Genomic DNA, 26,867 nt, shown 5'->3' with positions numbered 1-26,867 from the left:
TTCTGCTTTTAAGGCATTACCCCTTCTTGGTGAGTATTCTTTTGTTTTCTGTACTTCTACTTTGAGTAATGGGATCCTTAAAATCCAAAAAGTTAAGCAAGCCACCTTCTGAGATACCTGCCTATTTTCTGTCTAAAAATTATGGTTCCAGAAGCTATAAATATCTGTAAAAATGGCAAAATCTCACTAAAAGACAACCTAGAATCACAAATGGCCATTATGAGAAATGTTCCAGTTAGATAAGATCATTTAAGAAATGAACTTAAAAGCAAGGACTATCAAATCAGAGAGATACCTATTTTTATTGGCATGCAGACGCCTCCAAACTTCAGATCTGTTTTAAAAGGCTAATGAAAAAGTGAAGCTATAAGAGGTACCTAAAACAAAAGGCTATAAGACTGACATAATACTCATACTGCTCCCTCTTTCTTCCTTTGAGTACTCATTCTAGTAATCCTCTGTCTCAACTGCCTTTCCAGTCTGAAGAGACTATTAAACAATTACCTTTTCAAATAAGACCACCTGAAGCTACAGGCAATTCTCCTCAGGTATTTTTCATTTCTTGGTTGAAGGCCACACTAAAGACCAAACTAAAGGCTATAGTTATTTACCTTCTTAAACTCCGAGAAAATCCTCTAACATTTTAATAACTGGATTAACTCCAGAGATTAGTGGATACAGAAAAGGGCAGAAAATAAGACCAGAGGCACTGGTCAATGCCTGATAGGAAATTTTGTTAAGGCACTCTCCTCTATGCTAAGGAAAATGTAGTTGGATGGGTGGATCAAGCTATGATGTCATTTAAGTTGCAACCCAATTCTCTGAGGAACTGAGAGCAACTATCCTTATCTTACAAATCTTTGTAAAACTAGAAATTCAACTCTAAAAGCAACTCGAAAGTTTGCCCAATTCTTTTTACCAATCCCAAAACCTCCCCTATTAATCTTTAAAGGCTTGTAACTTGCATCTTACAAATCTTTGTAAAACTAGAAATTCAACTCTAGAAGCGACTCTAGAGAAAGTTTGCCCAATTCTTTTTACCAATTCCCAAACCTCCCCTATTAATCTTTAAAGGCTTGTAACTTGCATTCTTCCTTGTGCCTCTGAGGGTGTAAACGCTAAAGTGCAAACTTCAGGGAAGTAATTCTTATCAGAAGAAAAACAAAAGGGGGAAAGGCTGTTTAAAACTTAGCTTTAGCCATCTGAGCGGGTAGCCTTAACTTACTCCATCTACCAGAAAACTTAGATCTGACTTCTACAATGAGTAAAGTAGAAACCGTGAGGTCTCTGTTTATGTCTGTTTATGTTTAAGCATATCTATATTATATGTGTGTTGTATATATGTAGCATTTTCTACCTCCAATAGTACTATTACAATTAATTTGTAAAGGAGTTTTATTTAACTGACTCAAATGTGAATTAAGTATTCATAGAAATTCTCAAAAATGTAACAGAAAGTAACCCATATGCTTCTCAGGTTTCCATGATTTGGGACAATCTGTGGCAAATAAAAGCTAGCTTAAGTTTGGTTCCACTAAACCAGGCATGTCTTCAGAGTTACCAGCATTAAATATAATGTAGACATACAACTTCTATTCCACTGGTTTTACTAATCGAATAAATTCATGTTATGTCTGTTACAAAATTTGTCAACAAGAATAATAGCTTGGGAAAATGGCTGATTCTGTCTACTGTCTCATGAAGCTTTTGAGGGTAATCTATACGTAAGTGTTAAGAATGAGTAAACTAAATAGATGTATGTAGGATAAAAAGGTTTTAGGTGAACTTCTCAAATACTCTCCCCAAATCTTTTGGTAACCTGAAACCTTAAAGTTTTACTAAGTTATGTGATGAGTTAAGCTAAATTCATTAAACAGATCATTTCCAAATAAGATAAAATATTGAAACACAGATTACTGAACATATAGGCTTTTTTGCTTCATTTTACAGAGAAACTAAAGATATTTGGGTCTAATAACAAACATGTTTTAGGCATGCTTAAAAATATTCTATGAAAAAAAAAAGTTTCCAGCAATCATAAAAAGTATTTTAAGTCTGCCAATTCACAGAATGCTAATGTAAAGGCCAGTTCAGAGTTGCTTACTTCTTAATTAAGGGTTAAGGGTTTACTTCTTGCTAAGGGTTAAAAATTCTAATTCATATGTGTGCTTAAAGCTACTAGAACTAATAAGGGAAACATCTCCATATGGAAAAAAATTCGGATGTGGGCTTTTGGTAAAGGAAGGTAGAGAGGAACAGACATGAACTTTTTTTAAAAAAGATTTTTATTTATTTATTTGACAGAGAGTAAAAGAGTGAACGGGGGGGGGGGGGGGGCACAGGGAGAAGGAGAAACAGCCAGATGGCAGGCCTAGATCCCAGGACCCTGGGATAATGACCTGAGCCCAAGGCAGACATTTAACAGACTTAGCCACCCAGGTGCCCAGACATGCACTTCTGTTGAGGGAAAGTTTGTTATAAAGTGAGACCGGTTTTTTAAAAAGAGAGAAGAGGCTGGTTATTTGAAAAGAGCAAAGATAGGATAAAATCTGAATGTAACAAAGAAAGTTGTACGTTTTTGTTAAAGGAATCTTTGAATGGAGATTTTAATGTGTGGTCAAGGTGGTTAAGATTAAAATAAATTTACTTAAAAATGAGTTTCAGGAGCGCTTGGGTGGCGCAGCCATTAAGCATCTGCCTTCAGCTCAGGGCGTGATCCCAGTCTCCTGGGATCGAGCCCCACATCAGGCTCCTCCGCTAGGAGCCTGCTGCTTCTTCTCCCACTCCCCTTGCTTGTGTTCTCTCTCTTGCTGGCTGTCTCAGTCTCTGTCAAATAAATAAATAAAATCTTAAAAAAAAAACAATGAGTTTTAGCATGGGGCGCCCGGGTGGCTCAGTTAAGCATCTGACTTCCGCTCAGGTCATGATCTCAGGGTCCTGGGATCCAGCCCTGTGTCAGGCCCCTGCTCATTAGAGAGTCTGCTTGTCCCTCTCCCTTTGCCCCTCCCCTCCGCTTGTGCTCACTCCTCTCTCAAATAAATCTTTTTAAAAAATGAGTTTTATTTTATTTTATTTTTTTTAAGATTTTATTTATTTATTCAACAGAGATGGAGACAGCCAGCGAGAGAGGGAACACAAGCAGGGGGAGTGGGAGAGGAAGAAGCAGGCTCATAGCGAAGGAGCCTGATGTGGGGCTCGATCCCATAACACCGGGATCACGCCCTGAGCCAAAGGCAGACGCTTAACCGCTGTGCCACCCAGGCGCCCTAAAAAAATGAGTTTCAATATCAAAAGTACAGTGGTACGAAATTAGATTTTTTCCTCTGTTAAAAGAAAAATGTTTCCTTACATTATTGATCTGCCTTGAATAAGATATTGTAAACAAAGGTTTTTTAAAATTTTCAATGTAATCTGCCTAGACAAAGAAAGATTGTGTGCTTTGCCCTCATCAGGTCTTTGATTACATTTTTAAAAAAGTTGACTCTTTTCAATATTAAAGAAGCTACGGCTTTTTACAACTATTTAACTTTCTGTATTTTCCTGCAAAGTCTTTGTCACTTTGGTTAAATCGATACCTAAGTATTGTTTCACAGTGACCTATCATCCTAAGTGTCCATGCCTTTTGATATTTTTGACAAACTTCCCAAAAATCAAATTCTAAAGGAAGTATTTTGAGACCTCGAATTAACTTAAGGTTTTTACAGATGGCCCTGGAACATGTCAAAGAATTTGTTCTCCTTATAAAGACAGAGATGTTAAACTAATCAGACTTATTTGGCATGTTAAATTACATGGGAAGTATTGTCAAACAGATGATATTAAACCTTCTTAGAATATATTTGTGTGGAAATATGTTATTAACGTAAGCAAAAATAGCGTGAAATTTCTAAAGATCTCATATGTCCGTATATCACGTTAACACTTGTAATTCTAGTTACTACCTTAAAGTGTATGTCACAAAAATAACCAACTTTCTTTCTCTGTCTGCATTATAATGAACTCTCACCAGGTCTTTAGCCATGACCATTTTTAAGTCTTTTGGTCATTTACAGACAGTTACAGTTTTACTCTCTGATGCTTTTAAAGAGTTCCTGCGAAAGTACTTTATCTTCAAAGAGATTCAGGAAAGGATAACTTTAAGACAATAAAACTGAACTGGGTAAGAACTTCCAGAACTAGTGGCAAACTGAATTCAACCAGAACAAGAACTAAAAACATGAGACTGGATGAACTGAGAAGGATGATTATAATTTTTATGACTTCTTGTTTAAAATATTATTGGTTCTCCTAATGTTTTGTTTCTTCAGATTTTAGGAAACCTTTTTCTCTTTCTCTTAAGCTATCAACAATTTGGTGATACGCACCTTTGTCAATAAAGATAAAACACTTAGCTTTTTCTCTTCACATGATCCCTCCAGAATTTGGAAACTCTTACTGAGTATTTTTATCTTCATGACAATTATCTGCATAAATTCAGTAAGAATCTGTTCTCCTTGTATCAGGACAGAGAAACATTTGTTATATTACCAAAGCTTTGACTGGAATATCATGTTTGAGAAATGGGCACAGATTCGGATAGAACAAGAGAGTTTTAAGGAGCGAAGTCTCACTTTACAGAGCCAATAAAGTCCTTCGAAAGAAAAAACCCAGTACCTTGCTTACAAAATTCCAGCAAAGCAGTCTTAAAAAGAGCTTTGATGGTTAAACACTATTCTTGCACGCTAATGTAAATAATCAAAGTTTAATGCAAAGAAATAGTTCTATTATAAAAAATGAGGGTACTCGCTGAGAGAAGAAATTATGTTTACCCCTTTGTCTACTTTAGATTCTAATCCTGCTAACTGTCTTTGAGTTTCTGTTATAAACTGTAAATTGGACTGGATCCTGAATTCTGGTTTCCTCAAAAATCTGGCTACAATTCTCCAAAGTACCATCTCCAATTTTCTCTCACGCTTTTGATTTGGAATCAGTAAGAACAAAGACTGACCATGAATGTACTTGGAAGGGACTACACCAGGTCCTCCTCGCTACCCAGATGGCAGCCAAACTTCAGGGACTTCAACCTTGAATATGTATGTCACAGGTGAAGAAGGCTCCATCTGACATCTGGTCCTGCAGAGACGCTAGAGACCTCTGAATCAAACAGACTAGAAAAAGAAGTAGCTGACAGAAAGGCTAACTGCGTCCTCCCCTGATGCCGAATCAAGACTTCACAGTTTAAACATGAAACTTTCCCCCCCTTCTCTTTATTTTACTCTGGCATTGGCCTGGAAAGAGAACACCTTCATCCATTTCTCCAAGGCCACTGCTGAAGGAGGGGTTTGCCTTTCAGACTGGTGGACTTACCATTAAAATCTCTTACCTGTTAACGGTGTCACCTGAGTAAGAGTGATTTGTGCCCCAACTGGATTTATGTTTGTCTGTGGTGGTTATCATTGTCCTTGGGCCTACAAATGCCTCAGCATCTGGTGCATATCAGGGCAAGGCCTTTTAAGTTCTCTGACCCAGCGGCTAACTTTCCGCAAACCAACTAAGGCACCTTCTTTGGCCAGATCCCCTGTATTGACATCGTCAAATGAGGAAGGACCTAGCAGGAGGCTTTCATGATTCAGGATTCACTTCCTTTGGCAGGGCCATACTTCCCCAGTCAGGAGTAAATGTAAACAAGAATACGATCAGAAACTTCTTCTTCACTCTTGGAGATATTGCAGAATCAGTAGCCAAGACAAAATCTGCCCAAAAAAGAGACTCTCTGGCCAAAGTTGATAATAGGACAGTCCCTGATTATCTTTTAACTGAGCAAGGAGGTGTCTGTGCTGTGGCCAACACCACCTGCTGCACCTGGATTAACACTTCTAGGGAAGTTAAAACTCAGTTACGTAAGATCATTGAGCAACCCACTTGGCTTAAAAAGCAAGGTGACCAGCCAACCTGGAATTTCCTAGTCAGCACTAGGAGATTTGGTGGCGACAGAAGGACCAAAGGAGATTTCCAACAGCTCTGGGGACAATGAAAAATACAGGTGTGGTACCCGCAAACCCCTTTCTGAGTTCAGTCCTTCCTGCTATTTCTGAAGGCCATGAAAATAATGTAGCAAACAGAACATTAGCTCAAGGCTTTGAGATGATCCAATGTCTATAGTCGTGATAAGATATGAATTTATGAATGGGAAATACCTGAGAGCCCCTCCTTCTACCTTCCCTGTTACTCAAATGTGGCCTCCATGGTTTCCACTTGCTACTTAGTCCCCACTCCTCCACTCCCATATGGGACATGATGCCTGGAAATGGTCCTTCCAAGCACCAAAAGACACAAACAGACAAAAATATTTCAGTCAAAAAGAACAACCTGATGCTTAATCAGTGACGCTTTCTGAGAAAGATCTTAATCAAAAGGGGAAACATGAAAATGAATCAAAGAAATCTAATTTAAAATGTAGTCGGGAAGCCATGAAAGGAGAGTTCTCATGCACGTAGCACTCATCTCAACTTACATGACCAGCAGGAAGGAGGAAGATTTCCACATGCCTCAGGAACAGCAAACTGTCCACCACTTGCAGCCAGTGAGAAACCACCACAACCTCGAACTCCTGTTCTTCTCCAATGAAGTTATATTCAAAACAACCCTCCTCAATTTCCTCCCAGAACCTAGTATCAGCTAGCCTTCCCCCTCTGCCTCTCAGACTTGGCTATGGGTTGCCATAGTTTGGTTGTCCAAAATTGCAGTTCTCCTGCCACTCTCAAATAGACTCATCTTTGTTTAATTAAACTACCATTTGTTTTATTTAAGGCTGACAGTCTCAGAATTATGTGCTTTTGGGGTCTGGATTCACCACTGTAGGTAGTAAGGGGGAGGGGAGCCTATTTTCCTTCTATGAATAGACAATGGCTTAACAGTAGTGTCTATATATTTGAAAAAGACATAAAATTCAAATGTTACCAATAACTTGATGCTGTGTAAGAAAATGTAGCACCACAACTGCTGCAACTAATAAAATCACGTCTCAGTTGAGGAAATAAAGAGGGGAAAATATTGGAATGAAGGAAGCAGGAGGGCTTAACGGAAAATCAAGGCTATGACACAGCAAATGCAGTCTTACCAAGTTCTGTACCTCTGTCTGCATGTGTGGGTGTGGGCAAGAGAGGGCGAGAATGCTGGTGGTACTACAGCCACCCTAAATGTTCTACGTGAAGGCTGCGGGAACACATGCAGACCTAGAAAGCATGTGAAAATTTATGTTTCTGTACATTCTTCTTGGGAAACAAACTAACACTCTCAATTTCAAAAGGGGAGGGTCCTCCTCAATTTAGGGATCACTGGTCTAAAGGGATCACTTACGCATTCATTTCCACGGCCAGTGTGATGGGCACTTAGTAAGCGTACAAAGGCAATGAGTCAGACAGCATGCCTTTCTCTGGCACTTGCCCTCAAAGGACTCATAGTTTAGTGGGGCAAGCTGACAGGGAACCAGTTAATCATGGCTCGGTGTGTTAAGTATTATGATGGGGGTGGTGAGGTATTATGGGAATATACAAAGGGAACTGGAATCCAAAATTTAGGGGGTGAGGGTAGATGAGGAAATTCTAAGGTATCTAATTTGAGGTCTTAAGAATGATTAAGAGATAAGGCACCTGGCTGGCTCAGTGGGTAGAGCATGCGACTCTTGATCTCAGAGTCATGAGTTCAAGCCCCCCTACTGGATGTAAGCCTACCTAAAAAAAAATAATAATAAATAAAATTAAATAAATGGAGTAGTAAGAACCCCACTAGGCTACTCTGCACCTCTGTTCTTAAAAAAAAAAAAAAGAAAGAAAAGAAAAGAATGATTAAGAGATAAAGAGTCACAGGAAGGATGAGGTACAGTGTTTTAGGTGAAGAGATAATATAAAGAGACCCAGAAGTAAGAGTGACCTTGGCACAACAGTATTTAAGAAAACTGAAAATTCTGCCATGCCTCAAATATTGAAGAGTTGGAAAGAAGAAACGAGATAAGAGAAGTAAGCAGGGGTCAGATCCCCAAAAGATTTGTTAACCTACGCAAGAGGTCAGAACTTCACTCTAAAGCCAATGCAAAAACACTGCCAACTTTAAGCAGGAAAAGTGACAGGCAACATACAGGGAGACAGGAAAAAAACACCAGCGAGTATGCTGTTACCTCAATTACTATAAAATAAGTCAGCGGCCTCAAACAGGGCAGTGGGGATGCCGAGAGGCAGATACCCTTGGGCGAAGACCAATTGGGAGTTAGAATCTCCAGGTGAATAAGAGCAGGTGAAAGCTTCCTTTCAAAGTCCCAGGCCACCCAAAAGATGGATAAGGGTTTCAATGGAAACAGGAAAAAGAGAGTATGCGTTCAGAACGGAAAAGTCTGGAAAAGTTGAGAAAATAAGATGTCTATAACCAATCAAGTTTTCAGACCCAAAGTTGGTGGTAAGAATCTGGACTGGAGCTAAAAATCTGGAAACCACCAGCATCCAGACGACGTGTGCAGTCTTAGGAGTACATGGCATCACCCAAGGAGCACAGATGAAGAGGAGCGTGTGGAGACGAACTGAAACCTGAGGCCCACCAACATCTAACGGCAAGCACCGAAGGCTGATACACAACTGTCCAGATAGGAAGAAAGAAAGCCCTAAGAATCTAGTACTACGAAAGGCAGAGCGGAATAGTTTAAAGAGGAATCACAGGGGTGCCTGGCTGGCTCAGTCGGAAGAGCATGCAACTCTTGATCTTGGGGTCATGTGTTTAAGCCCCACATCGGGTACAGAGATTACTAAAATAAATAAGCTTTTAAAAAATAAAATAAAAAGGAAATATGTCTACTGCGCTCAGAAAACCAAACTTCAACTCTAACGTTATGCTACTTCAGATTCCATCAAGTACAACTTTAAGTATATGCAACAAAGTTAGGAGAAGCAGTCAGTGTTAACAACCATCTTCAAAAAATTCATAAGCAATGAAAACTAGTGACCTGAACAGGTACTAAATTAAATGTGTAATTCTCTATTACAGCACAATAAATTTCTAGGACAAGGTCATGCAGGATTATCAATATAAAACCCTTGTTGGTGACTCTATACAAGTATTAAAATATACGTGGCCGGCATACGGTGGCGATGGAAATCCTTGCTGAGTGCCTGAAAGATCTGTGCCAACCTGTATAACCAAGCACATCCATCAGGACATCAGAGGATTCTTGCGGTAGCCTTTAAGTCAACAATGATTCACGCTGGGCGAAGGGCTGTTTTGTTTTGTTTTACAGAGTCAAAATATATTTCCATGTGTGAATATTAGTTTTCTTACAGTACATCATGAAGACCTGGTCAAGGCACACCATTACTAACAGCCTTACTTCCAGGAGTGCAAATATAAACCGCCATATGAAACACTATGGAAACATTAGTCAGCCAGGGACAATTACTGTTGACTTTACCCTGCTTCCTACCACATAACTCTTGTTTCTTTCTACCACTGTTTCCTTTTCTTATTCCCTTTGCTTTTTTTCCTCTTGCACCTAATTTTAGCAACTACCACTTAAAAAGCTTGGTGTCTCATTTACTTTCCTGCCCCTTTAGAAGGCCATGAAGCCATCCATGCCTCTTCCAGAATACCACTCGGTACCTGTCTTTAATTGGTATGCATTCATGGTTATCCCCTATTTAGTGCAGTACTACTGAATGATAAACATGATACCAGTGTAGAGATCTGCATTCTAGAAATCTCATTATTAGACAGTCGGCTCTACCATCCAATATAAAACATAATATAGATAACACAGGAACACATTAAAATGGAAAAGATACCAAAAGCTAGTTTAGAAATAAAAGGATCAAGAAATACGATTTACAACAGGAATAAGGAAGTCAATATAGGAAAACAATAAAGATAATGAAGAAAAAAACCACAGGGATAATTGCATGCAGTTAGGATGTTATAAGTAATTTTGCCATGGATTCTGACATGGATACTCTTGGATTCTGAGGACTCGAAGATAGGTGCTTGCTCTAACAGATAAAGATGAAATATGAAGTGACAAGTCTCGATTTCAGTTAACCCCAAAATTTAGACTTCCAGTTCTTTTAAGAGTAAAGATGGTTAAGTTTTTAATATGAAAATCACATCTGGCTTAAAACACTTCTATTGATCAGTACACATAAAGTATACTTCAAATCCACTTAAGGGAGTACTCTGTGGGAAGACAAGCAGCACATAACACAGGTACCTTTTTCTCAATATTCTCAACTTTTTTGCAAGTTGCATGAACTGAACTTTTCTAACAGGCAGTACAATATAAGGGTTAAAAGTATGTTCTCTGTAGCTGGAATGTCAAGGTCTGAATCCCTACTCTGGCCCTTAAGAGCTGTGACACTCTGGGTAAGCCGATTAACCTTCCTGTGTTGTGGATTCTTCGGTTGTAAAAAAGGGTAAGGTTGTTGTGAGGATAAAATGAGTTAATATTTGTAAGTGCCAGCCAACAACCAATCGGACCCAAAAAGTGTTACCTATGTGTTACCTTATTTTTGTTGTAGCTGCTTTTAAGAACTGTCCTAAGTTGTTCTTCCTCCAGACTTCACAGCAATCTAACAGCCACATCCCCAATATTTCTGATTTCCCTTTCTGCTCATTTTTCTCTTCAGCACACATCACTAATATTTTACACATTTCATTTAGTTGTCCTGTAAATTTGTCTCCCCCTTGTAAAAATAAGTCAGGGGTTGTTTTACTCACTAAAGTACATGCCCTTCTGAGAAAAGTAACCGCTGCTGAGCAGAGAGAATATCCCCGCAATTCTAAGGTGCACATGTTCTTACGCTGTATCAACGCTGTTGAAATCGGGATGTAATTTAATTATACACTTACAATTATCTTACAATTAAAACTGCCAATACTAATTCTTTTTTTTTTAGAGGGTATATACAACATATGGCAATTCACAACCTAGATCTGATGAAAGACTATATGTCAATGCATGAATTAATGAATGAAAGAATTAAAGAGACAGATGAACTTCAGTTTTAATCAAAATGTACATTTGTTAAAGAATCATTTCAATCTCACTTTCCCTGGCTATAAGCAGGTTATACTAACAAAAGAGTACTTATTGTCTGGATCATTTTCTTGGGCATACAAATTCCTAGCTGATTATCCCTGATGATGATTTATTTATTATCATTTGCCTAGTTGATCAGTGACAAAATGTTCATTAGCTTTCTGAGTAAATTATTTCTAAATTAAACTAAAACTATTCCTCTGGTAACAATATTCCTACGAAGACTGTGGCTGTTTTTATTTAATCTTACAATTGTAAAGACAAATATAATGCTTAAAACGGCTTTATTGCGTTCTTTAAAGGAATATTTCAAAATGACAAAATGTTCACCTATAACCAGTGAAGACAAAAGTTTGTACAAATTTCAACAAAAATTCATAATACGAGGAAGAAGATGAGCAAGAATTTTCTAAGAATAAAAGAGAGAAAAATACTTCATGTATTTATTTGATAGCTCAAAGCAGCAACAATGAATATCAAGTTTTGAGCAGTAAGAGAATATTTCTAAAGATTATCCGCAGCTTCCATCATGCTGTAACTAAGGTTCAAACCATCCCCTCCCCCAATTTTAAAAGTGTACTGTAGTAAATGCAAAAATTTTCAGTTAACTTAATAAACTTCACTAATTAAACCAAAATCAGTGTAAGCAGTACTGCCCAACACAAAAGAAACTGCAGCGCAAACTAATGAGAATCATGTCTATTAAAAATAAGAACAGATCATAGGGGTATTTAGTTATTAGAAGATAAGAATTTTGATTAACTAGTACCAAAGCAATACAAAGACACGGTTGAGGGAAACGCAGTTAAGTGATTTGAAGCTGAAGTTCAGTATCACTTTTTATGAACGAACTATGTTGTTATTTTGAGGGCTTTTTAATGGTACTGTTTCCTAACAATTTGATGAGCATGAAACATCCAACAATTAGGTTTTAGGTTAAATGTAGAAAGTACACACAGTTGAATTAATGAATCTACCAGCTGAGAAAAGCCTATCAAAGTACAAATCTCTAAAAGGGATACAAAGTGAGCTAATTATTTCAAAAGGGGTTTGCATAATGAGCAAGCTACAAATTTTGTCAAATTACTATCTGTTAAAAGATACTATATATATACATATATGTATATATATATAAGTTTACAGAATTTCTGATGTGATTTAAAATTTTTTAACGATTTCAGAAGTATCTCTTTGCTATTACTTTAAATTTTATCAGAAGTAGTATGGCATGGTATAAGATGTTTCAAAAAAAATTTAAGAAAAACATTTTTGGGGGCAGCTGGCTGGCTTGGTTAAAAGAGCAGGCAAACTCTTGATCTCGGGGTTTTCAGTTCAAGCCACACGTTCGGTGTAAAGATTACTTAAAAATAAATAAATAAACTTAAAAAAAACCCATCTCTGCATAATTTCTCTGGAACTCATTTTGGAATATATACTAATATATTTTAACTTTTAACATTAATAATTTCCCATCCTTTTAAAATAAAGTATAATCACCAAACATTCATCATCATGGATCCCCCTCCTTCCTTTGTAATTTGGAAAAGCCTTTCTGAAATTTCCTAACCGTAATTTTCTATTCAACATGATGAATGTATAAAAGGTCATCTATCTCAAACCATTTCAAAGACCATAATGCAATGAAGTTATAATGACTTTTCCTTTCTTGATTCTCAAAAAGAAACTTACTACAAATTGAGAATTATGAAACCAAAGACTTCTTTGAACACAGGGAAATTGAACATAATTCTAAGACTGAAAATTAGTTTTAATCAAAGGAAATGTCTGCTAGGTAAAAAAAAAAAAAAATTGCCATCTAATCTACTCCATTTGCTTTAGGACCTTCTGAACTAATTATTAAAGTTTAGGTTAAAAAGAACTTGGTCAGCTACTGGCACTGACAACTATTTCAAGCCACCTTATAAAAATGAAGGATAAGTGAGCAGGGTTTAGTTCCACTGAATCCCCTGGGGGCTACCCAGCCTGGTTCCATTCTCTATACCTCCGGTGGAAAAGCAATCTTGTTACTGTAAACAAGCAGCAACAATATGCACCACAGTACAAAGTATTTCCTCCCACCAACCTAAAATACATAAATTTGCAATATTATTTCTTGATCTGGAGTTACTTGAAGTGCACCAATCTGATAGCTACCCCACCTTAATGTCACTAAAATTATGATATAATCATACAATAACCAAGACAATACATACAGCTTTCTTTATAGCCAAATTTACAGCGCTCTTCATAGAAGGAGCTAAAAACAAACATAATACAACTTACCTTCATTGGGAGATGTTTTCAACCTGCTGCAAATTCCATAGACGTCTCCATAGCTTTCCTGTATTTTTCGTAATGCATCCGTAGACCTGAGCTCCATGAGAGCCCGCAGCTCTGCGAGCGTGATTCCAAAGTCTCCGTCATGATTAGCTTCCTTCAAAGAGTTTTTTACTCCACTATATGCAAGTGAGTTGTTTGCCATGTCGCCCATTACAAGTATAATTTATTAGGAGGAAAATGTTTCCCAAAAGACTCTAATTTTCACTTGATGTGTTTCCAAGATGAAAATCTTTTAAATATGCAAATCTCTCTTAAACGAGACACTCATTGTACGACTTTGTGGAGCAGCGTCAGCAGCATTTCCCGGAGAAGTATCTTGACCTTTGGCCCATGACTAGTTTTTTCCTATCAGTCGTGAGAGGTACACATCTGTAAGAAAATATTTACAAGTTAATAAAATCCCTCTTTTCTAGCATTAGGCATACAAGCGTATTTTTTAAATATCGTTTAGTAGCGAATCCAAGTACATCATTTAATTATAAAAATATTTTTAACGGTAGTCTCATGCTTCAAAGTGTTTTGCATGACAAAAGAACAAAGTATAATTCCTAAATAAAATTGTATTTCAAGACATCAGATCTCACCATTATTAAATGAAACTGCATTTCACATGACTGAATTTTATGTTCCATTCAGTATCACTGTTATTAATAGTTATCACTAAGCACTTATAGTCCAACCACTATTTCTTTAAATTCATTCTCTCATTTAATCATCACAATTTAATCCCATGAGGTATTATTACTCCTTACTCTACTGAGAATAAGCCTCAGAGAATTTGAGGAGCTTCTGTACAGCTAACAAATGCCTAAAAAATGGATGAGCTGGGATATCTCCAAACCCATGTTCCTTTGAATGCACAGACCCTTCTCTCCAAACCTTTCATACGATACAGACCCTGAAAGGGCAAAAAACACAGCAAACAATATGCTTTCCTGTAATTCTCCTTGGCCACTCTGTAGCACCACCACCTTTCTGGCTTTCTAAAACTATCTTCCACCATGACTTCTGTCATATGTCATTACCTAAGGTCTTCCCTTGACCACTGATCCCAAGAAATTCTCTACCCCTTATCACTCTTTGTCATTACCCTATTTCTTTGCTGGCCTTTAGTATTATCTAAAATTACCTTGTTCATTTATTTGCCAGGTTTGCCTGTTAGTATATTCTGGGAATCTAGAACCATGCCAGGCACATGGTAGACATTCAGTGTTTAAGAAAAGCAAATAATGGAACCCATCCTAATCCTACTGAATTGAAACTGGAGGTAAGACCCAGCCGTCTGTATTTGAATCACATATAGGTGATCATTACTTTAATAAATGGATGCATTACTTTAATTTTCCCAGGTTCTCCTTGTGCTCTGAGCCACCTAAAGATGAATTCAACTCTCACCTCCATCTATGTCCTTTAATCACCTCAATGTTAACACGCCCAACACTGGTTTCATCTTCTTTTCAAAGATTTTATTTATTTGACAGAGAGAGCGCGAAAGAGCACACATGTTTACATGTGGGAGTGACAGAGGAAGGGAGAAGCAGGCTTCCCCTGAGCAGTGAGCCGGATGCGGGGGCTCGATCCCAGGACCCGGTATTATGACGTAAGCCGAAGGCAGACGCTTAACCAACTGAGCCACCCAGGTGCCCCAGCAACACTGGATTCATCTTATCCCCTAAGTAGAGAACCCTCTTCCTCAATCACCATTATTCTAATCACCTGGGCTTGAAATTCTACGTTACCTCTGATGCCATCCACTTCAGCTTCAATCATTTGAGTTTATTCTTCCTTTGAAAATATATAACGTTCTTCTTTCTGATCTTCGAGTCCCTCCTCCACAAGTTATAATCACTACCCCCAGGTTCTCTCTCATTCTAATTTCTCCCTTATCCAAAGGTGTGCATTTTGCTGTTACAGTTAGTTTTTAAAACAGGCATCATGCTACGACACCTGAACTTACAGGGTGAAAAAACAGTCCTATTGCTCATGCCTGTTTAGCACTCAAACCCAAGCTCTATTTTACCTACTCAACCTCTCTCCTTCCCCAAATACCCCAGTCCCCCATATTTAATAAAACGTTCAATGACTGGAAACTAGAATAGATTACTGGCAAGCACAATTAATCTTCATCTATTAAACTGTCACGAGGATGTTTGCACATCATGGTATGTGGTTCTCATACTTCAATATGCATCAAGATCACCTATATGTGATTCAAATACAGACGGCTGGGTCTCACTTCTAGTTTCAATTCAGTAGGATTAGGATGGGTTCCATTATTTGCTTTTCTAACAAATTCCCAGGTGATACAGATGCTATCAGTCCAGAGAGCACACTGTGAGAATCAGTGGATAGGAAAATGGGTTAAAAACTCTGAATTCATACCAGGTGGTTGAGGAAAATTTGCGTGCCTTGGGTTAAACGTGCAAGGATGTGATAGCTATAGATTCTGTAATTTTTTTTTCATTGCCTGCTTCCTCCCACTTCACAAATTCCTCTTACTTGCCCAATTATTACCAATTTTACTCATCTCCGAGGCAAAGTGGGCTCCCTCCTACTCACACATCAATTATTATAATAACCTAACTCCAAAAACCAGAGAGGGTGGTTATTTGATAATTTCCCTGAGTTTCCACATCCAAAATTTGCTAGCATCTGAGTATCTCACCAATCCTAAAATAAGTTATTATTGTTCAAGAGAAAAAATAATTAAGATTCCTAACTAAGTCTTTGTGTATGTCATCAGTCTTCTGGTTTCCTCCAGAAAGAGGAATTTTCCTCAATGGTAGCTTCCTATCCCATCAATTACCACTGAGGTAAAATAAGCAACATCCCAGATTTTCCAAGAGCGACTAGACACATGTAGTTTCTTCACCTTTCTGCCTTCTTTTGGGAACCAGATTTCTGCAAAACTCGTACATTCTGGTCTGAGTTATTAGGGTGGGAGAAGACCCCCAGGTTAACAACAACAACAACCTGCTACTGTTCAAAGTGCCTGGGGTGGGGGTAAAGAACCAATTGGTTTTGGGTCCAACTGTAGAGCTTCACTGTTGTCACACAAAAAACCCAAATCCTCCATTTCAGCTTCTGTCAATATTAAAACTCGTATTTTTATTCCTCTCTGCCAGTCATTGTCTCTTCATAGAATGCAAGCAGGAGAAACGGGTGTTACTTATGGAGTTCTCTTCAATTTCTCAACATAGGATACATAACAGAGCTAGGATCTGAATTTCTGTTTGTGACTCAAAAGCCATGCTCCTTCCACTGTACTGCCTCTACTTGATGTCTTCATGTTTATTAGGTTCAAACAGAAAGTGCCATAGGTCAGAAAACAGTCAAATAATACCAAATGTGCCAATTTATATAGTAAAAGCAGAATTCAAGACACTCTAGTGGATATTTGTTATTTGCCAACTCAGCATCCCTTCCCCCACTTTTCAGCAACGGCCCCCAGTTTTTGTTTAGGGACCTGCCCTTCTCTGACTCTCAATGTAGTCCACGTGAGGTTCCCTCCACATCCAAGCATTCCCCTGGCCATAATGATAACTGGTTCAGGAATGTGCATATGACCCAACAAAGGCCAAGAGGCAGGAAGGTGGCTCCCGCTGTGACTCTGGGGCAGAGACCTGTCTCTTCTTACTGAATTTAAATCTGAGATGTGGAAATCCTCTGCGAATGGATCCAAAAGGGAAGGAGAGACAGAGGGAGGAAAGGAGAGAGGCAAGGAATGTGTCGTCAGTGCTGGATCACTTGAGTCCCTTGGTAAATCGGAGTCTCAAGTCTGTCCTATCCCTTGATTTTCTTGGTAATTTATCGATAAATTCCCTTTTGGGGCTGAGTTTTCTACCACTTTGCAAGCCACACAGTTCTGATAAGCACATGATTACCAATTATGTTCAGTTGCCCCACTGTTTAAAGAAAGAGAAGTCCAAGCAAAAGCACCAAATGCAAACGAGCCACTTTCCAAAAGTGGACTATTTGAATTTACAATTACCTACAAGTTATACATCAGGCTGTTGTGTGTTTCTGGATTGTCTATGGCCTCCTCCACTATTTTCCTCCCTATCCACTTTCACCCCTCCATTCACTGAACTAGTGGATTCACAAAAATGCTTAGGACAATAAAAGGTTTTGTTTTTTATTTGTTAGCCACAGAATGACAATCAAGATGGGGACACACTATTTGGGACTGAAATATAACAGAAAGTGGATGTTTTTGCTTCTCTGTGTTGTCGAAAAGATTTGGATCTTCCATTTGAAAAGTTTAGAATTAATCTTGTTATGTAGAAGCTGAGCCCCCCTGAAGAGGGGGATTTTAAAGAAAACACACAGCTATTCTATGGAGGCCTCTTGGTCTACGTAACATACCCCTGAATCCCTACATGACATCTCTGGTAGTCTTTGAGGGATTACAGAAAAACAAAGAGGTAGTTTCAGACTGGAGTTAGGCAAAAACAGTTACAGTCTTCCAGAAGAAGGATTAAGATGGATTCCAACGGACACATAAGCTTTACTAGGAATGAGCCCTCCACAGAAGACCAAAAAATGACTGCAAGGTCCCAGCAATGAGTGAAGCTCCTAACAAGACAGTCTGGTTAATTACAATTTCGATTCCTTCTTTCACAAGAACACATGACTTGTAGATCATGAAATGGTTGTATGGACGTTATCTAGACTCAACAATGATAACCACAAAAAACTGCATATCAGAAAAACTCAAAGAAATGCAGGGCAACAGTTAAGTAAATTATGGGATGAAATACGAAGCTGGATGAAATTCAGAGTTCTAAAAATATTACGTAGTAACATGAGATTCTTGCGGACAAGATACAAAATATACGCTCCTATAACTAAACATATTATAACAAAGAACGACAACCTGGAAGACATTACTTGGTTCCTAATTCCTGACTTCTAACCACTGTTGGTGATTTATAAACACAGAGGTTATGTTTCTCCAATCTGTAGATGGCTTGTAGCTAGGTAAGCCAGCAAATGTTAAGATGACAGAATCAGGGTCCAGAAAGACAGGTAGGAATGAGAGGATACACTTAATTGTTACAAAATGCACTAACCTGATGCTAACATGATATAAGTGCTTTCCACTGAGCCTGCAAAGAGAGTATGTTCTTAGGCAGCAGTGACAGGAGTCTAACACCTATAAAGATAGGTAACAAGACTACTCTGCTTTGCCTTGGACAAACACAGCAAAAAGATTACCGGCTCATCTATAAATACAGATACAAAACAGTACCCACCTCTGTAAGTGTGTTAATCTATGTGAAACCATTTGAACTTAGCCTGGCACACAGTTAATGGTAAACACTTTAGCCGTTTTTTATTGTAAGAATATTTGCAGATACATTCTGCGGAGAATAACCCTACTCTCCTCAGATAAGGACTGCCCAGCCATTTCAGATGAGGAATCTTTAAAGAAGTTTTCTAAGCCTGGAGGAAAAGAGGATTCTGATCATAGTCTAATATAAAAGAAGCTCTGCTATACAGATAAAACATATGATGACTGAATGTATCAAAGAGAGTGATGAATGAAATACTTTTATTTGCATTACACATAACAGTCCTACTAGGCTTTGCATTGGTCTGGTGTGAACCACACGGACTATGTACTGCAAACAGTTAATAATAGAATGTTGAAGAGCCTGGAAACGAATACATTGAAGGAATGGAGGAAATTTAGTCTGGGGGAGGAATGACTTGGGATAGCAAACTTAAGACATTTGAAGTTTTATAGTGTAGACAAAGCACTAGATGTATTTTGTGGTGTACTGAAGGACACAAGTAGAATGAAAGGAAAGAAAGCTGCAGAGAGGTAGTTTTGGCTACATAAAGCAGACTCTGTAACAAGTTATCAAAATTTGGAATAGGTGTGTAACAGTTAATTTTAAGGTAACATGACTGGATCACAGGGCGCTCAGATATCTGGTTAAACATTATTTCTGTGTGTACCTGGGAGGGTGTTTCTGAATGAGATTAGCATTGGAACAGGTGAACTAAGTGAAGCCGACTGCCCTCCCCAGGGTGGGCATTGCCCAATCCATACAGGACCTGAACAGAACAAAACACGAAGAGGGAATTCATACCACCTCTGGGCTGAGACATCAATCTTCTGCCCCCAGACTGAAAAAGTGACACCATTGGCTTTCCAGGGGCTTTAGTTTGCAGAAGGCAGATTGTGGGACCTCTCAGCCTCCATAAATGCCTGAGAAAATTCCTCATAATAAATCACTGTATGTATCTTATTTCCGATTGGTTCTGTGTCTCTGGAGAACCCTGACTAATAAAGGGCCTCTGGGTCAGCGAGAACTGCCTAGCTCTGGAGGTGATCACGCAAGATACTAAAGGAATTATAAGGAAGAGTGCTCAATACCTGAAGACAGTCCATGCCCTTTTTGTGACAACAGCAATCTTTAAAATCCCATTCCTACTTTAAAAGGTGACTCCACTGGTCTAATGCAGTAAGCATGCTTTATACACATACACAACTGACTTCCGGTTCAGCACTCCATTCTCCATTGACTCTGTTTAGCTTTTAAAAATAAAGACTCCTTTTAGGCAAGATTACTTCAAAGACAACAAACCCCGGGGAGGGGGGGGGGTTCTTCCTTGTATGTAACTTATGAAAGATACCATCTAATTTGAAGATCTGCTAACTGTGGTCATAAGCTTAGGAAAGTCATGTGATTAATTTCAACCCTAAATTTAAACAAATTGGTTATAAATCAAAAGAAACGTATTTGTTAGTAGCCAATCCTTTTGTTTAAACTTTCATTCGTCTCTTAAAATGTCCTTTGAATCAACTAGCTACAGATTCCCAAGTAATCTTAATTTTTTTCAAATCACTCTCAATTCACAATGATATTTCAAAACATAAAAAGTCGCAGTCCTAAATCTTACTCTTTTCTAATACTTACAGATTTTGTAACTACTTCAGTACATGAAGTTACTTTTGATTTCATATACTCTTTCCCCAACATACTCAGTTTTCTTAAGGTATCCATACTGAAATGGCTCAATGAAATGTCTTTGCGTTTTCATTTGATATACTAAAATAACTTAAATGTTAAGTCAAATTTCTGTTTACTAGCTCTAATACATCTCAGTAAATTTTGAAAAATAAATATTTACAAAGGTTCTTAACAGCTGATTTTATAGGAACATAAATTATGGATCTGGGGTTTAAAAAAAAAACTAAAGCTGAAAACATTATTTTCATTCACTTAGAATAACTGTTTAAAAATTTCTAAGTAAAAAAAAAAAAACTAACCATAAATAAATTTTAAAAAGCTAACATTCTGTTAAAAAATGGTTACAAAGGAAAGAATCATAGAACTGAATGGCTGAAAGGGAAGTCGATCAAATCCAATTGCTCATTTTATAGCCAATGAAACCAAACATACATAATCACCTACTTCCAAAAAGAATAAAGATGCTTATAATAAAAGAAAGCAAATATTAAATACTTACAAAATCATTAAAAAGAAGAGGAGAAGACCAAAATTTAAGTCATGGGATAAATCATAACGTACAGGTTGTAAAGAGGCTACTAATCCAAAGATGTCACTGCACTTCAAAGTAGACAACATCGGACTGTCAAAAAGCTAAAAAATTGCTTTTAACTGCAGCCTTTCACAAAACAACACTCAAGAATCTCTATTTTCTTAGTTTCTTTTTTTCTTTTAACATAAAAATTAACCCAACTTCCTTTGTACACAAGTAGTCGTGAGGCGAGGGATAACTAACTTTCATAGCTGTTTCTCACTGTGGCTGCTATTAGCCTTCTATTGTCAGCACTATCTCATAAATTAAGAAATCCAGCCGGGCCCACACTGCCCCACCCTACCCCATTAGATAATAGCAGTGACCTTCAGTCCTCAGGCAGGACAACCTAAAACTCGCCACCTTAAATGTCCCCTGGAAGGTTCAACAGTGTAACCACTACATAACTAAGCCTAAATTTAGGCCCATTAAACTTAAATTTACTTAAAGACAAAAACCGTGCCTTATTCATCTTTGATCCCTGTAGCTTACCAAGAGGTGCTATGATCATTCAAAACAGTCACTTTCTACAGAAAAAAAAGAAAGAAAGAAAAACATTATCCTAATTCACATCCCACAAATGTAAAGTCTTCCAACAATTAAAACAATTTTTAATTAGAAATGATAAAAATGTAAGCTACTAAACATTAAAGTGCTGACGTGTAATATCAGATTAATGGCAGAAAAAGAGGATGGGCTCTCAATACCATGCATGTCAAAGAGCAGATACCTCAAGATATGAATGGTCAGATTTCTTTCACAAAGTTTTATGCTCAAGTTATTTCGTTAAAACGCTCCAAAGAACCAAGGGATAACTCAATTTGAATATTCTCTGAACTCACATTTTTTATTTTTTAAGAGGCTTAAAGAAAGCATACACACTACACAAAGGAACATAAAGACTATAAAGCCTGTTTAGAAAAGTAATTTATATCAGGTGAGTAAAGAATGATACATGAACAAGACTAAATTCACCAAACATGATTTCAGTTTTATAGAGCTGATAAAACAGAAAATAAACATCGTCTACAATATCTGATTTATTAGTCTCACAGGATTCATAAATACCGTCGCTGTATCTATCTGCATTGACTAAAATTAGTCTCTCTCCCCTCAGTAAATGACTTACCATCTACTAGACTCTTGCACAGGCAGAGACTCAGTACAGCACTTTGAAGGGCGAGCCACAGCTGCTGCCCGTGATAAATGCAGCACCACCACCGTGGCAAACCTCTCGGGTGGGCCACAAGTAGATCAGAATAGTGGGGGCACTAATTTGTTCTTCTGTTACAGCTTTTACTGCACAGGAGCAATGATCTGTTTACCTCTCTGTCCTCCCAATGAACTGTGACCTCAAGGCAGGGTTTGGGGCGTTTAATTTTAACCCCTAGCACTGTCTGCAATATAGTAGGTGCTTAATGTCTGTGTTTGATCCTCAAGCTAAACATCAATTCGAAAAACAGGTTCTGTAACAGTAAACGAGGACAATTTAAATAGAGCAAAATAAAACCTCATAACCCTATGTTTAAAATGATACGATAGGCACGCAGGGCTAGTCAAGAGAAAGTCACAGCATTCAAGGACTTTTCAAACCACCTTGATACGTAACATATACAACGTAACTTTCCTTTAAATCCCCTCAGACAATATTAGTTAAAAGGTATTTAAGATTTTCAAATGAGCTATACAATGACTGCTACATAGCAATGACTTTTAACCAAGGTCCTAGATCCTCGAGGCTATGAAAAGTAATAATGCTGAGTTTCAATATTTCATAAAGCCTGGAGTAAATGATACATTTACTTGAGAAATAGTCAGGATTACGCATGCTAAGTTAAAGTTATACCAAATCAATATGGTAAATCAGGTTAGCAACTAGATCTAACTAATCCATAAAAATCTTACCCAGTTAGGGTCACTGGATAAGAAAATCCTCAACTCCGAATCTACCATCGGTTCTGAAATTTGCTATTTCTACTTCATCTTCAACTCAAAGATCAACCAGGAGCTTCTTCTCCTGGGCTGCACTGAAAGGTGACCACTAACTCCTCTTATTTTAAATCTAAGGGGCATATTTTGTCCTTCTGACCTAACCTACCAACAAACCTTTGCCACCCCTAACCACTCCCTCACTCTGGAAATGTTCTGGGGCCTTCATTTCTCTGATGCCCCCACCACACCGCCATCTCTGGCTGCTTGTTTTCATTTTCCACTGCTTGTTCCTATTCTCGAACAATTGTCAAGGGAGTCAGTGGGGAGGGGCTGGGTGGCACTGTGAGCCTGACCATAATTGTTTTCATCTGTTTTTAGTGAGAGCATTAGATCAGTTTACAGATAATAGTTAAAATTTATTTGCATGTGCATTTACAAGGTTTATTTTTTTCTGTCTCTCTCATATTTTAGAATTTCACAATTCAATTAAAATGGTAAAACCACACTATAGCCGTCTGGCTCAGTGCAAGTGTGAATAAAATCACCTCGTTTCCTTTTCCTAGCCTGAAACATAGCTCCTATTCCCCACAGCCTTTAGTTTATAAAGAAATATGTCAGCCCAAAGCAGAAGAGAATCTATAAATTGATGATTCATCTCCCTCCCTGGGGCTGTAAGACAATTACTCCTGCTTTTGATAGCACGGATTATTTGTTTATGCCAACAAAGTACTTAATTAAACAGAGTATATGATAAAATGTTAATGTGAATGATGCCAAACACAGATATCTTGAAGTTCACTCTAGGCATTTTTGCTTTATGGTCAAGTCCGTTGGGAGTCATCTTATCCCAAACTCTGATGATATCCGTATTTCTTAAAAGGTTGTTCTAGATTTGCAAAGTTGTACTTCCACAGTCCAAAACCACAATCCTTCTGGAATGTACCACAACCAGGATAAACTGAAAAGTGCTGGGTCACATATTGGATTATTAAAATCATTTATATACTAATTCCACAGACTTCAGATCAGTGGTTCTCAAACTTCAGCATGCATCAGAATCCCACGAAGGACTGGGTAAAACACGATTTGCTGGACTCCACCTGCAGAGTTTCAATTCAATAGTGTATTGGGGTAGGGCCCAAGAATTTACATTTCTAGTAGCTTTCCAGGCGACAAGGATACTATGCTACCGCTATTGCTGGGGAGAACCACTGCTGTGGATCAATGTGCCCTGAAGTTTGGCTAAGGAACAAACTGCTGGATTATCACCTTCATCCAAAGTTCCCTGTCAATTATATAAGCAAATTATTCATAGCTCCTCATTATGTTATTCTCAATTTGCATGAATAATTGAAAGCAGACCATACTCTAAAAATATTCTGGGAGCTGTTACTTTAAATTGCTTTGATTTTTAATACCAAGTATACTGACAAACACTAAAAATAATTTCTTTCATTCAGAGAAATATGGAGACTTATAGTTTCATTTGGAACATGTAAAATGATTTTAAACACCTAAAAGTATTAGATTTTAAGAAACCTAACAGAGAAGTATAATTTACATACCTACCTTCCAATGTCCTCCAAAATAAACTATCCTTTGTTTTCTCCTATTCTACTGTTCGATTTAGGCATTTCAAGAACTCTCATCCCAACAGTGACAGTTTCCTAGTAAAGGTAAGCCTTTGAAAAGCTCAAAATTAAGGAAAGTTAATTTTCCATAATCCTGTACAGCTTACCATCAAATGTAAGAACATATTATATCTCCAGTTACATATGAGAACGATATGTTCTATCATTTTCTAGTTTCACTGGTTTTGAGAATCTGAGCTATAGTCATGGAAGAGATTTCTAAATTAAAACACTGCCCCCCCCCTTCTGTTCAGGAGCGAGAAGGCAGTATGAACACTTGCATGTCACACCAGCTGCTCTATCAGCCTACTCAGTCCTTAAGAGCTTCTATCCTGTCAGTTCACAAGAACCTACACTAAATGCTTAAGGAGACAGGATGCTCATTATGTCACTGAACGAGCTCACAAAAATAAAGTCGGCAATATTTAGGGAGGCAGAACTCTTGTCTGTAAATTTAACATGAGCTTTCTGTTTTCTTAATTAAAAACTGTAAATTTCAAGGATTTTTTTATCCCAATATTTAAACAACTGAATGCAGAAATAAAGGAGAGACAACACTTTCCCATTTCTTTATCTTCTTTCTCTTTATTTACATGGTTTGACGGCTGACGGTCTTTTGCAATTTCCAGCTATGGTTACCAAAGAACAGTGCAGTAGATCAATACCCATTTCCGCAATGCATTCAAAGATTCTGGCTGAAAATAAGGTAAGCTATATTTTAAGAGGATGTTAGGCCAGAATCTGTCTTAGAGTTAATTCACCAAAGTGCAAAGAATAATGGACATCAGGGAGTGTGCTGAACCATAACCACTCCATCCCATCACGCTCATGATCCTTCAAACTGGTTTCACACAGTTCCTGACCTTCATTCCAAGACTTTGATTTGTACTCTGTGACTGCTCTTCAAGGGTAGAGCCACATATTAAAAATCATCATCGTCTGGAATTGTTCTATTTTCAAGATTCTTCTCTAGTACAACTTATCTCTATTTCTCTTCATTTACACAGAACCTTCTGTATACATTCTGACTTCCAGGCTCAAAGGCACTCAAGACCCCTTCTGATCATACTTGCCTCCCTAAAAAAGCTAAGTTCCCGATGGTCAGTGACTCCAGTTTTGCTCTCATGTCTCACTTGTTCTTTTATCCTCCCACTACTCCCATTCAGTTAATTAGCTACCACTGAACAGACATACTGTCTGGCTGAACAATGCTGCTTGAAATTTTTAAAACTGAGCTCTTAGTTCCATTGGAAACTTACTTTCTCAATCACATACGATCCGATCCTCTGTCTTCCTAGCATATTCCTTTTTTTTTTTTTTTAATTTTACTTATTTGACAGAGAGAGAGACAGCGAGAGAGGGAACACAAGCACGGGGAGTGGGAGAGAGAGAAGCAGGCTCCCCGCTGAGCAGGGAGCCTGATGCAGGACTTGATCCCACGACCCTGAGATCATGACCTGAGCCAAAGACAGACGTTTAAGGACTGAGCCACGCAGGCATCCTGTATGTTCCTCTTTCTATTCCAAGTCTCCTCAATTACCCCAGCTCTTGTCTCTAGCCAGGCTACCAGAGGTCTCCTCCAACACCCTGTCTCCTTGTCTTTGCAAGCCGTGGCCACCACTTTGCACCGGTTCCTTCACTTACCCTAACCAATATTCAGATACATCTGACCACATCAAAGGCTCTTCCCTCCTCATCCCCCAAATAAGCCTCTCCTGGATTCTGTTAACCAAGCAAGTTATCCTTCCCCGCCCCATCCCCTTGCCACACCTCTTGATAAGGTCCATTCTTACTGCTTCCTGGTCACCCTTTCACCTTGAAACCGGGCAAACGGAATCCATCCTCACAGTCCTCAGCTGGCTGCCTGTGGTGACTAGATCTCTGGCTTCCTCTCAGTCCTCAACCTCCTACACAGCTTTGTGTCATTTGCTAGTACTCTTCACCCTTGTCCCTTCTGTTGCTTACTTAGCTCTCTCAGGCCCCTAAGAAATACTCCTCAGCCCACATTCCCTGGCTTTCTTTTTTTCCCAATGGCTGGATGAATGATTAGTCTTTTCTGTGCAGAAAAATTAGGCCAGATCTCCTCATCTACTGCTGGTTCAAGTCTGGCCAAAAGGCCAGTGCCATGAGATGGGGCCATGATGGCAGGCTGATGTTTCAAGCTATGGGAGACTCAAGCCATGGCAGTTTGGGAGACAGAATCCTTCCCAGGATCAGTGCCCTGACAAGACTAAGGGCAGGGCACTCACTGAGCTAGGAAGGCTCATCCAGCCCACCACCTGTGACACCCTTGTTATCAACTTGCCTGTTGTCTCGCCAGGAGGTGACTCCTCCCAGCAGGGAACCGGGGGCACTTTTTA

General features: G+C 38.4%; 1 protein-coding gene across 13 annotated transcripts in view; it reads right to left on the bottom strand.

Moving 5' to 3' along the window:
• ATP2B1 (ATPase plasma membrane Ca2+ transporting 1) overlaps nucleotides 1–26,867 on the bottom strand; it is a 125,351-nt gene that overhangs the window by 55,903 nt on the left and 42,581 nt on the right. For all 13 annotated transcript variants that reach the window (XR_015727141.1, XR_006776510.2, XM_045779914.2 and 10 more), the window contains one exon: nucleotides 13,334–13,759. Coding sequence is in view for 11 of the 13 variants with exons in the window: in XM_045779914.2 (XP_045635870.1) it covers nucleotides 13,334–13,541 (208 nt within the window). In the remaining 2 variants the exon portion in view is untranslated. The remainder of the gene's footprint in view (nucleotides 1–13,333; nucleotides 13,760–26,867) is intronic.

This window comes from Ursus americanus, chromosome 17, assembly GCF_024610735.1.
Source record: "Ursus americanus isolate L20-20 chromosome 17, mUrsAme1.1.p, whole genome shotgun sequence".
Lineage (NCBI taxonomy): Eukaryota > Metazoa > Chordata > Mammalia > Carnivora > Ursidae > Ursus > Ursus americanus.
Note: the sequence above shows the minus strand (reverse complement) of the source record. Positions and strands in the feature narration are given on the sequence as shown.